General features: G+C 27.4%; 1 protein-coding gene across 3 annotated transcripts in view; it reads right to left on the reverse strand.

The window, feature by feature from the left end:
• The window catches only part of LOC129921327 (potassium voltage-gated channel subfamily H member 2), a 333,339-nt gene extending 320,122 nt beyond the window's left edge, over positions 1 to 13,217 (reverse strand). The window contains exon 1 of one of the 3 annotated variants that reach the window (XM_056003122.1): positions 12,719 to 13,217. In XM_056003122.1, the coding sequence (XP_055859097.1) occupies positions 12,719 to 12,794 (76 nt within the window). In that variant the 5' untranslated portion in view covers positions 12,795 to 13,217. The remainder of the gene's footprint in view (positions 1 to 12,718) is intronic. The other 2 variants (XM_056003125.1, XM_056003126.1) reach the window with 2 other exon arrangements.
• Between the last annotated feature and the right edge of the window lie 1,014 nt (positions 13,218 to 14,231).

Here is a 14,231-nt window from a genome sequence, read left to right on the forward strand (position 1 = left end):
GCCACACAAAATGTTGCAACTTTAACATTTTGATTGACAAACAACATGTTCCGCAAAGAAAACTACAACAGATTAAAAAGAAAAAAATTATAGACTTTCGCATTGTGTCCATTATGTCCGTTCATGTACAAAAGTGTGTCTGTTTTATAGTAAAACCCGCTTAAGAAATTTATTTTAAAAGGGATCAAAAAGTTTGATATTTAAGCTAAATTTGGACCACTGTACATGTTTTCTTTGAACTTTTCTGCTCTTTAATTCGTTGAAGTTTTTTTTTTTTTTTAACTTTCTGAACTTAACCGACTTTGACTGTATCCGTTTTTTTCTCACATTTGCAACACTCAATTTCAGATTGATTTGCGAATTTCCATTTGACTACCGTTTCGAGGTATTTCCTTTTATTTTTTTCGTTTTCGTTTTTCATTGTTCATGTTTGTTTTCATGTTGTTTCGAAATGCCAAAGGTATATTGGGTTGGCCTTAGTGGCGATATGGCGGTGGCATGAAGGATAAGCAACTTTCTCTCAATATATGAATGAAAGTATTTAATTAAGTTCGATAATTGATTGGGAAGCTCTGGGGGCAACAACAAAATAAAATCTGGATTTTTCATTAAATTTCTCTTATTTATGTAAATTTCGTTCATTTTCTTGTGATTCTTTAATTAACAGAAGAAAACAACAAAAAAAAATGTTGAAACTGTTTTCAGTGTCGAGGATGAAAAGGAATCTTCTTGAAAGGGATTTTTTTTTATTTGTTGTTATTTACTTTTTTTATAAATCGATACTTGAGTATACACCAGTGAAAAAAAGTCAACTATTTGTAATGAGATTTTAATGAGAATATTAATATCTCCGGATTTCAGACAGTGAAACTGTAAAAAAAAAATAAAACAAAAGAACTACAGAGACAATTATGACGATTAATTAATTTTTATCTTTTTTATGAAGGGTGACTGTAAGCTTATCGATTAAAGTGTTATTATATTTATTACATTTTAATTTATAAATATTATTAATATATAAAAATTGAGGACAAAAAAGAGAGTACTTTATAGGGGAAACACATCATTAGTGGCATCATCTTCTCAAGTTAATACATCATCTCATCGAAACTCTATGACTACATGACTATGAAAAATTAACATTTCTAGGATCAAAATGATGTGTTATTCTATCTTTACTCAGTTCCTAGTTGTTTGCTCTCAAAAAAGGCTCTACAAATTTTAATAAAAAAAAACTAAGTTGGTTATTAAAGGTATCTATTGCAGAACAGTTTTTTGATTTCAGAATTTCTTCTAAATTTCTAAACTGATTTCAACGAAATTTTTTTATACAAAAGCTCTCGAGAAGCTGTAATATTAAAATTTTTAAAAAATTAAAAAAAAACATATTTTTGGATTGTTTAAAAATATTTCAGTTTTTTTTTTTTGAAAAATCAATTTTTAGAAAACAGACTGACGAGTTTTATTGAAAATTTCTTTATATCGAATAATAATTACTTAAGAATTCCATTCTTTTTTTTTTTTTTTTGTTTAATCCTTGCAAATTTTTATTAGTAGATAGGTAATTACTGACCCTACCGATTTTTCAAAAAAGATGCTTGTTTTTAACTTCGTTGGTAGGTTACGAAAATTATGAATTTTTTTTATTTTGATTATTTTTTTAATGTTTAAGTTTACCAAGGTCTTAAGTTTGGTTTTAAATTTGTATCATTTATATTTTGATCGTTTATTTGACAATTTTTTTTATTCGTCTTTTCTATTTTGTCTATAACTTGAAAAGCAAGCCGAATTTGAAAATTTGTACTAAGTAATTTTTTTTCTCCTTTACATGTTCAATATCTATAAATGCTCTAATGATAAAAATAGACTATTTAATAAAAACATCAAAAATTAGTTTTTTTCTCTTTTATGAATAGTTTTTCTTAAGGTTTCTACAATATTAAAATTTTATTTTTTTTTTAAAGGATACACATACACATCGATAGAAAATTTAATAATCTACAAAAAATTACTTAATACAAAATTTCAAATTCGGCTTGATTTTCAAGTTATAGACAAAAACTAAAAAAGTAACAGAAAAAGTCGAAAAAGTCATATCTTTATAATTTATCCATAGATTTTGAAGAAAATTATCTTGTTATCTTTGCCAGTGTGTACAATACACAAAAAATTTAAAACTATGAGGATTTGAAAGATTTTGATTCTTTCTTTCAGTAATAAAGTTTTTTTTACAGAAATTTTCTTTAAAAACTCGATTTTTTTAAAATGTTTTAATACATTGCACTTAAACATCTATAGTGACCCAGAAAAATTGTTCTAGCATTTGTTGCTTATTTACTTAGCTTTCAGTTGCCAGCTTTTCTGTTCAGATTAGGCATTTATTACTCAAGATATAGCCCGAATATTAAGTAGGCTATCCATAAATATTTTTTTAGATAAGATTTTTCAAGTTTTCTGGGCTCATATCTATACGAAAAGTATAACGGCACTTGAAAAATTGCCAAGTAAACAGTCAAAATTTAATTGATCTAAATTTAAAACCAATCTTAAGAACTTGGTACACTTTTACATCTCAGTACTTTTTGTGCCAGCATAATTTTAGCATAGGAAAACTTAATGCAAGGTATTAATGTAAAATTTGAAATCTATATTATCTGGTCTTCCAGCTCTTTTCCCTAGAAAATCTCAAGCTTTTGATGTTTCCGTGATTGTATGAAGTACAAGTCTTTTGTTTTTTTATAAACTACTATCTTTACCATTCTCCAAAGTTTTAAGATCCTACGATAACACTGGTGGGCAACAAAAAAAAAAGAAAAAGTCGGGAGCAAGAACTTTGTTACGTGAAAATTATGGAAGTTCTCCATAATTTTTATTTGAAGTTGAAACTGTTTTTTTATTTGTTTTTTAAACCGTAACTTATGTACATTAGGATTTAAGAATCAAGTTCCTATGTAAAAACCATTTCAAAATAATTAAAAAAACAAAAATCCATTAATTATTTTTAGATTTTTTTATTGACGCTAGATGGCGCCCCAAGAGGGTTAAAGATTTTTCTCATTTGAAATAGCTATATGTTGATTTATTTATTTATTTTACAAGGACCTAATTTAAATCAAAAATGTTTGATGAGGTTCTTGTCTACATTAAACACCGTTTTCAAAGAGGTACATATCTATAAACCATTTAGGCATTTTTGTGGTTTTTTAGAAAATGTACCGCTATTTAATTTCTATGGGTGATAATAATAAACTGAGGCTTAATTATTGAAGCTTAATATACCTGAAACTAATATGCAAAGTTTCAGACTTATTCATCAAGCAGTTTTTCTGTTGTGAGGGTTTGAACTTTTGAGATGGAATAAAACACCATATTTCTGCAGGTCTAAATGACTTACTTCTGGTAACTTTTTTATGAGCAAAATCAAATTCTTTCGAGTTTATTTCAACATTTTATTGATAAATATCGTTTAAATTTAAGATAAACCAAGGAAAAACAAAACATTTTCAAAATTAGGAAAAATATCCAAAAATTTTATAAAATAAGCTTTTTTTTCAAAATTTAACTTTTAATTTTTCCTTGGTTTATCTTAAATTTAAACGATATTTATCAATAAAATGTTGAAATAAACTCGAAAGAATTTGATTTTGCTCATTAAAAAGTTACCAGAAGTAAGTCATTTAGACCTGCAGAAATTAAGCCTCAGTTTAATCTTATCACCCATAGAAATTAAATACATTTTCTAAAAAACCACAAAAATGCCTATTTTGATAGCTTTTCTAAATTAATCTCAAAAATAAGAAAATATTTTGTTTAACAAAGCAAACTTAATTTCTTTGTAGATAATTGAATGAAGTTTTCAAAAGTGTCCTTGAATATTTTCTACAGTGATCCGTTGTTGAGATATTGATAGTCAAAGTCAAAAGGATGGTTTTTGGTTTGATGACTGATATTGCAGTCTAAAAAAATAGTAGAAGTTTGAAATAAAATGAATCTTAAAGCCAAATAAATAGCTTTTCTAAAAATAATAATCATTTTATCAGAAAAAATGTTCCCACTTTCTTAAGAGAAAAGTAAAAACAAAAAAAATTGGAAAATTTTGGTTTTTGAACAGTTCTAACGATTTAGCTATTTTACCATTAAAAAGAAAATATTTTAACATTAAATCCTAAGACTAGAAGAATAGAGCTTTCACATGCTTTTTATTTGGTCATGATGCGATCATTTTTTACTGAGATACAGCCTATCGAAAATCACTAAAAAAATTACGATTTTTTTTTTGTTCCCTTAATTTTTTGGGCTAGTGTAGTTTTTCCACTAAGGAACTTAATTCTCGAAAAAAAACCAAAATAACGATGGCCCTAATGTACATTATGTATATCATCGTAAGATTGAAGACAACTTACAAGGCCTATTTTACAGAAATTAAGACTAATTTATCAAGATATCCGAAATTTATCTTAAAAAAAGTACTACCCTCGTCCTTATAATCTCAAGAATTTTTTCCTAAACCCTTTGGTCAATAATACTTTAAACTTTCTGTATGCTAAATTATCTAAATACTTCAAGCTAAATTCCCTTTAGCTATTTATTTAAATATCGATTTAAATCAAAGAAATAACAAAGACTATATAAAGCTTATTCAAACCAAAGTCTCTTTGACTTCGAAGGCAAAAGGGACAAATAAATTAAGTTTATATATATTCTCGAAAATAAGGAATCTTGAAATTCCTTAAAACTAATAAACGACCTGCAACTGCAAAAAACGAGATTCAAATTCCCAAATGATTTTATATAATATAAGTTCCTCTTCATTCAATTCGTCCTTAACCCATTGCTTTACATATATCTTTTGTTTGGTTGTTTTTGTGGACATCATTTTCCTCCTTTTTTGTGGTGGTTAGTGGTCGTTGTCGTCCGTTTTTTTTTTTTTTGTCGGTTTCGAAGAGGACACGGACACCATATGGTTATTTGATATTGGATCGAAATAAAGTAACAGGCTATTTTAATGTCACCCCTGCTGCATTTGGAATGCAAATATCAAAGCCAAAGCCATCGCAGGAGGCTATTTGTGAAAAAGGCTAGGACATTTTTTTTGTTGTTTTTTCTCTCTCCTTCATTTATAATTCTATTCTATGCAATGTCCTTTTGTTAGAAAATTGCATATTTTCCAAATGGCCAATCGATTTGAGAATCAAAAAATAATACCAAATCGCAATTTTGTGCCTTCGTGCTCGGCATGTGTCATTTTATCCTTCTTGTTCTTCCTTCGATGCATATGTTTGTGTGTGTTTACCCAAGGTACAATAGTTTAATGCATATATACGAGTATACCATGCATACATGACTCCTTAAAGAATTTTAAATGAAATTCTTTATAAATGGAAATGTTTTTTTTTGTGCTTTTATTTCAGCCTTTAGCTCCTCAGCCATCACATTTGATGAATTACTTATAATAGGACTTGATGTTGTGAAGGGGTTGAAGAAGGGGTGAGAGTCATGAAAGAAGGACGTCTCGCTTTTGTTCTTATGGTCATAGTCTTTTTTTTATTCTTTTTCTCTCATTTTGATTGAATCCATTTAGGTCTTCAGAATTATATTGGACAAAATTTGAATGATGAGGAAAAAAATACCCAAAAGGATTGCAGGATCCTCTCACATCACAATTTTACAAGGACCTAATTGCAAATGGTCCTCCGCATTGGTGGTGGTGGTCGCATGTGATTTGTTCGAAGAGATGTGTGGGGGGGGAGAAATATAAATCCTTGTCAAGGTAGTCCTTAAACACTGACTCGAGGACATTTGTTTTGGGGGGCTTTGAAAGGGATTTTCAGATCACCCTTGGGAGATAACCTACTAAGCTTGAAGAGATTTATGGTTTAAAATATTTATAAATATTTTAACTTAGAAATGTACACACAGTGAAACAATAATTATTAGAAAAAGGATTATAGACAGAAATTTTGTGGATAAAATAAAATTTGTCAGTTTTAAAATATGCAACAGAAGTTATTTTGTCTCAAAATTTATTTGAGAGAAATATAAGAGTCAAATAGGGTAGGATTAAATTAATTAAACAGAATTTTGCCTTTTTGAGGCTTGACCATATTATAAACACCAGTTTTAGTAACAAAAAAAAAAAATAATAATCTTCTTTATGTTGACTTTTTATCCTTTTGCAACCTTTTAAAGGTATTTAGCAAAACACATTAAAAATTATTTATAAGCTTAAGTGCAAAATACACACAATAATCCCCAATACCCCCAAACAAACTAACAAAACACTTTATATTGGCACATAAACACATCTGTGTTTGTATATATATTTCCTGAATGGGCGACGACGAAACAAGTACTTTAACACGTAAGCCAATGCAGAGGAAATAAAATAAACACAAGAGAGTTATTATCAACAAAATGCGGCATATTTAATGTCAAGTAATTAAATGCATGCAGTAAATTTTTGGGGTAACGTTGACAAGAGTCGATAGAGGTGACATTTTAGATACAATTCGAAAAGGTTAAACATAAATAGCTATCGATAATATAATGCCCAAGTTGAGAATAGGTAATTTTGTGAATTTCTTAACCACTATTCTCGTAAAAAATGCATGATGAAATTAGTTAACTTAATCTGATATAGGTACTTGTGAAATTAAAACAACTTCCCTTTTAGGGTAGTATTGGAAATTATTCATGAAAAAATGTAGTTTTGTCAAATTGTTACATTTTAATCAGGTTTGGTTTTGATTTTCAGCAAGTTGTAACTGATGTATCATACAAACTTTAACGTATAAGGTATTTCACTTCTAGTAGAGTAAAGTATAAGACAGTATTTAATACACTATTCTGGGATATCGCGTTGACTATGTTCAAATGCATTTTGTGTGATTGAGTTATTTCTTGTATTGAAAAAATTCTTTAAAATTTTATATACCTCTATTACATACCGATACGTTGTGGTAAACGGCAGCAAAACACACAACACGACTAAATCTGCATTGTCACTAGTTGCAGTCGTCCGTAAGACGAAACAAAAAATCAATGACGACTATGAAAACTGATGAAACTGTGTCTCTCGTTCAAAAATTTGTTCGTTCACAAAAGGGAAATGAAAGACTTCAAAGCAGTAAGTTATCTTGTAAAAATATTTATTTTTTGATAACTTATTGTTATTATAGACCAGGGTCGATAATTTTTGAAACCAAAAAAATCATAGTAGAATGAAACCCATTGGAAAAGGAGGTGAATATGATGAAAATTAAAGGAAAAATAAATTACGGGCGAGCCGAGTTCGGGAAGTTGGTGGTTTGAGTTTTTAATGGTAAAATATGGTATATCTCGATTTCCGGCAAAACTACAAATCCTATTGAAAAAAGTTGTATGGCAAAGTTGTAGGTAATAAAAAGATCTACAACTTTTGTATCAACAATTTTTTCACATAACCTCAAAATTTATGTGAAAAATTCAAAAAACCGAGTTTTTGGTTTTTTATTTTTATCTTTTTCAAAAACAAAAATTTTTCTACGAAATTTGGTGAAATCTTACCTTATTATGTCCCAAATACACTGTAATTTATTTGATTTAAAATATTAATTTGTTCACCTTATTTTGACTTAATACCAAAAAAACACCCTAATTTTCAATCGAAAATTCACGTGTCAAAATATCAGCTTTTTCCAAAAAGTCGGTGGGCATTTCGTTCGTTAAAATGTCTATTTTCTTATTTTGTACAAAAAAATTTACATTAGTATACTATAGAACATGTTCTAGTAAAATTCAAAAAATGAAAAAAGCTTGAACTCGAAAAAAATTTGTATCATTGTTTACAATTTTTGTCTATTTATTCAAATTTACACTTTAATTACTCAAAAAACATGAGATTTATCAGTGTTACATGAAATCTTACGTTTTTTGAGTAATTAAAGTGTAAATTTGAATAAATAGGCCAAAATTGTAAACAATGACATACAATTTTTTTCGAATTCAAGCTTTTTTCATTTTTTGAATTTTACTAGAACATGTTCTATAGTATACTAATGTAAATTTTTTTGTACACCATAAGAAAATAGACATTTTAAAGAACGAAATGCCCACCGACTTTTTGAAAAAAGCTGATATTTTGACAAGTGAATTTTCGATTGAAAATTAGGGTGATTTTTTGGTATTAAGTCAAAATAAGGTGAACAAATAAATATTTTAAATCAAATAAATTACAGTGTATTTGAGACATAATAAGGTAAGTTTTCACCAAATTTCGTAGAAAAATGTATGTTTTTGAAAAAGATAAAGATAAAAAACCAAAAACTCGGTTTTTTGAATTTTTCACATAAATTTTGAGGTTATGTGAAAAAATTGTTGATACAAAAGTTGTAGATCTTTTTATTACCTACAACTTTGCCATACAACTTTTTTCTATAGGATTTGTAGTTTTGCCGGAAATCGAGATATACCATTTTTTACCATTAAAAACTCAACCCACCCACTTCCCGAACTTGGTTCGCCCGTAATTTATTTTTCCTTTCATTTTTATCATATTCACCTCCTTTTCCAATGGGTTTCATCCTACTATGATTTTTTTGTACTTTTTAATGTTTTTGAAGGCATCGGCACTGGTCTATTAAGCAATTAAATAAATGCTTAAATAACGAAACGCTTTATAAATTTGGAGTTGAGGTCACTTGAACTTTAAAATTAAATGCTTAAATTTTCAAATGCTTAAATTTTCAAATTCACAAATCAAGTTGCAGGCAATAGGCAGGGTCTAAATTTTTTTTTAATCCGACAAATAAAATTAATTAATGGAATCTGATTTTGCCAAAAACTGTGATCTGCTTATTTAATAAATATATGACAATTCTAAATTTTTCTTAAAGACTGATACAAAATTTAATGCGCATAAAATGCATGACTGGGTCGCAAGTACTTGTGTTTAAGTTAAAATCATACAAGAATTTTTTATGAATTTTAAAAATGCCTACAAAAATTTAAAAATAATATAAAATTTGGTTTAAAGTTACGAAAATATTCCTTTAAATAAGCTTGACCTTCACACAAAGTATTTTCTTGAACTTTTTCTTAAAAATACCTAAAAAAAATAATTTTTCTGAGAATGTGTCATTATTTAAACATAAGAGTTACAAAAATTATCATTGCAATCGGTTCAGTCGTTTATGAGAAAGTTAGGTACAAAAAATAAATCAATTCAAAATTTAAATTTTTCAAAAATTTAAATTTTTCAATTTTTTCAATTTTTATTTTTGATTTATTTTAAAATGATATACATAATTGCATTGGTGTAGAAAAAAAAATCATTGAGATCAATTAAGTATGGAAGAAAATCAGATTTATACAGATGGCAGGTAGGTACCTTTAAAAATTATTTAAAAAATAAAACTTTTTCATTTCTTTAAAAACTAACATAAGCTAATTTTATTTTTTTTTACTCTTTGAAGCCGTGTTTGAGAAAAATATGCTTTTGATAGGTACCGTCACACATAGGGGTATTTGCCAATTTTACGCGGACAAAATTATTTTTCCGGTTTATGTTCATCAACAAGGTAAAAGCTTGTATTTAGTACTGGAATAAAGTGTTTTAAGTGTTGATTTCAATGAAAACATTTTTCTTCCTAAACCACTTTTTGATCAAACAAAAAAGTGTCAAGATTGGATCCAAATGGTTTGTTAAATCACTTATAAATGGAGTTCTATTTATGGTATCGCCAAGATAAAGGTCATAAAATCTAGAAAAAATCATAAGGATTCAGATTCTGTAACTCAAGAAGTTGAATCTTAAAAAAAAAACTTAAAATATGGATGCTGAATACAAGGTAACCTTTTTTCAAAATCTAAAATCTTTAAGAAGGGCAAATGTGTCGAAGTTGCACTTAGTTGCTGCTGTTAGTCACCTGAAGCGATAATCAATTTTAAAACTATAAGAAAATGCTAAGCAAGTTATCTACTTTTAGTAGGATTTTGATTGGATCAGTTTAAAATTTTGTGTTTTGTCCGCCTAAATTGACTAAATACTCCTATGTGCGTCATTTTGTTCCAAAAATAATCCTTTAAAAAAAAAACGACTTTTATGGATCGAAACTTATATTAAGATTTTCTCATTTATGCCATAGCCCAAACTCTATCCAATTGAAGCACCAGCATTCATATACAAAAAGAATCTTTAACCCTCTACTGCATGAATTAACGACGAAAAAATTAAAAAATGCTTTACATGGGTTCTTTGGGTTGTTTTAAAACGGTTTACATTAAAAAAATTTGTTTAAATTAATTAATTTAAAAAATTTGTTTATAAGCCAAATTTGGCTTCGTATGCATTAAGGGGTAAGAAATTTTACTAATTTTATTTATTCAGATTAGGTAAAGAATAAAATTAAAATTATAAAAAGATAAATATTTATCATTTAAAAACAAAATAAAGTAAAATAAATACATTGCATTACAAAAGGTTAAGAATTACTTCAAATTTGGCTCATTTTAAGCCATGGAACCGAGAAAAGCAATTTGTTTTTTCAGTTACATATATTTTTTCTGGTTCACATTCTTTCCACTGTCGAAGTAAGTCTTGCTCCAACATTTTCACCCACTCCCAGATCTTAAAAAAACTAAAAAGTATTAAAATGATTGAAAAATATTATAGGTGAGCCTCCCTCCACCTAAATTTTTTGTGGTTACGCCCCTGGAAATGGGATTAACAATAAAAAAATGTCTCTAAAAGCGAAGGGGCTCCATTTCTGAAGTAAAACATAGCTTCCAAGCAAAGTAAAAATGTAAAGGAACAAAATTTACAACAAAAAAATTTAACAAATTTTGTAGATTTAAAACCCCTTAATGCATACGAAGCCAAATATGGCTTCCGTACTTTTTGCCCTCCCAAGACCAGGCCAATCATTTTTTTTCAATAAAGATTGGTTCATAGCATACATAATAAGACAATCCATCAAAAATAAATTTTTAATTCCACTTTTCTTTCCAAACAAACGCAGTAATTAACACTTAAAGTATGAAAATATTCTACACTTTCGATTTCAATGCACACGACTGATCGACTCACCTGTGATCATAAAATACACCTTTATTTTGTGTCGGACACACGAAAAAACTATCTCTATGGGTTCTCAGAAACACAAAGAAGAGGATTGTATTGAATCTTTACCATTTTTTTGTGACAGAGAAGAGAAAAGTGCATACAAATAGACAAAACCATATTTGGCTTCGTATGCAGTAGAGGGTTAAAATCGGTTCACCAAGTTGAAAGATCCTCCATTGAGAAGCTCCTCCTTTTTGAAGTCATTTAAAAGGTGAAAATATACATATGAACTGTGGCAAATAAAGTCCTACTTCTGATATTAAAAAAAATATTTTTTAACCGCTACTATTAACGGTACTTGCCATAGAATGTCTGACTTTCTCGTAAATGACATAACTAGTGTGTTTTTAACGAAAAATTTTCGAAAAAAATTAACTTTTGGATTTAAAAAAAAAAATAGTAAATTCCATTTTTTGAAAAATTAATTTTTACTACATAGGTATCGATTTATAAAAAATTCCTTTTTTTCTAAGATTTGCTAATAACTTTACTAATAATTGCATTGTTTATTTTTTTATAACCAACAAAATTTTGATTTTTTCAAATTTATTTTCAAGGACTGCACCATAGACATCGCTTTAAAAAAAACTTCATCTGTAGATCTTAAAATAAGAGACTTAAAGGTTCAAATTATTTTTCCAAGCACTCTAATACGAACCCATTTTTGACATAGGTATTGTAATTTGAAAAATCCCTGAAATTCGATTTTTTTTGTATCCTTTAATTTTAATTATAAGCATTATTTTTTTTTTTTGGTGAATGAGTATCATTGATAAGGATTAAATACCTTTTAACTTAAATTTATTGATTCGAATAAATTTACCATGCTTCACATCTATAAGCAAGCTGAATTAAAAGATAAATAATTATGCACAGTAACATACATTTTATTTTAAGTTTTATTTATGTAGAAAACAAAAACCCCCCAATTCAATTTCCTTCGAATGCTTTTTAATTAAATTTCAATTAAATCGATTGTGTATAATTGTCTGTCTCTATTATATAATACACAGTAAATATGTATATTTTTTTGTTATTTCAATGACATACCATTCACAAATTACTAAGCAAAGGATCACTCTTCAAAGAGATACCAATCCAACCAATAATTAAATTTATTTAAGGACACCAAAAAAAAAAACCTGTAAACAATAGAAGACAAAATAAAAAAAACATCATTTCACCCACAAAGCCAACAAACAATTTCCAATTGAAAAACCCCTCGGTGTCAGGTTTTGGAGTATAGCACACAAAGCTGTTGCGCATAGGAAAACCATGTAATTGGCATTTAAATCGATGTCCATTATCCTTTCTGGCGATCTGCCTTAAAATGAAAATAAAAAAAAAAAAACAATACAAAATCCCAAATCCCACGAAAACAATATATAAAATTAAACACAGAATAACAAGGATAACAAAAAAAAATCAGACAAAACAATTCAATACCATACGACGACAAATACCAGAACGATTGTTTGGCAATAGGAAGAGATGTCCTTTTTTTTTGTTATTTATATTTTCAATGGCCAAAAATTCCCCGAATAACAACAACCCGAAACCCAACACTATAGCAATTAGTTGAATCAATAAAATAAATAAAATCCTCTTTAAACTTACTGTGCGTATCGAATTTCCTGATGATCGTCTCAATTAGGGTGGTCTTTGGGGCCACGTGTCCTCGTCGAACCGGCATGGTGGCAATGGTGATGATTTTTCTTGTTTCCTCTACGTGATTATTTCAATTTCGATGGTAATTCCAAAGAAGCTCTCTGGATAAACAGCTTCCGGATGTTGTTTATCATAAGTGACTGATGATGTGATATTAAGTAGGATATAACATTTAGAAGAGAGTCCTCGATGTGGTTGGTGTGTGGGATGTATTTTGGGATTGATATTAAATTACTTTGTTATTCTATTTTATTTAACACTTTCAATTGAATCAAGAATTTAATACTTGGAACCGATTTTGTTAAATAAAATTTTACTTATAAATATTTTTTTTTATTTTAATTTTTATTTTTTTTTAATTTAACTTAAAACGATTAAAAATAATGCACTATCATTGAAGAATTTTGATTTTTTATTTTAAGCAAATTCGACGAAAAAAAAACTTTTATACGAACTTTTTTTTTTATTATTTTTGGAATATTCCACAAGCGAAGCAATTATATTAATAAATTTTCATCATTCTTTTTTTTTTATGTACAAACTGTTTCTTCGTTCAATTCGTACGTTTTGTGTAGAAATTATTGATTTTTAAGCAAACACTTTTTAAAAAAATTACGTGTTTTGAAAATTATTATGGCTTATTTTTTATCATAATGTAAAAAAATTATTTTTGATTATATCACAAAATTAGGCTACTTTTTTGTTTAAATTTAGTTTAATAAAATTTTACTAAGGTTTTTGTTTAATTTATTTTTTACGTTTTTTTTTTCTTAAATTATAAAGCACGTAACACTATTTTATTTTTATTTTGTTTATTTATTTTTTATACAAATATAATTATTAATTTTATCTAATTTTATCGTAGAATTTTTTTTTTTTTTTGATTTATTTTTTTTTTAATTTTTCTAAAAATTATATTGTTGTGAGACACTAAAGCACTTATGTGAAAACCATTTTGATTTTTTATTTAATTATTTTAATTTTTTTTTTTTTGTTTGTATTATTTTCTAAACTAAGTAAATTTAATTTAAATTAAGAATTATTTAGAATTTATTAACTTAAGATGATATTTTTTTTGGTTGTAGGTAGGTATTACATCCTTCGTGATGAATGGGTTGTTGTAGAAAGTGATGTGGTGGCCTTAAATCCGATTGAAGTCTATAAAGAAAAAGATAAAAAGTTTGTAAGTTTAACATCAGCAGGCTTTAGAATTTGGATAAGAATATCTTTAAAACGGTTAAAGCAATAGGTTTAGTTCTAAGTAGGTACTTTTTTGTAGAATTTGATAACTACCTTATATCTGATTTGTTAGTAATTTCTACTTAGTAAGTGACAAAATTAAGATTAATGAAAAAAATGTATAGGACCTTCTTTAGAGCTCAGTCTTTGTAAGTACGGTTAAGAGGTGCCAAGCAATCCATTTGTCTGAGTTGGTACTAAAAATGTCACTTCTTTAAAATGT

Source organism: Episyrphus balteatus, chromosome 1 (genome assembly GCF_945859705.1).
Source record: "Episyrphus balteatus chromosome 1, idEpiBalt1.1, whole genome shotgun sequence".
NCBI lineage: Eukaryota > Metazoa > Arthropoda > Insecta > Diptera > Syrphidae > Episyrphus > Episyrphus balteatus.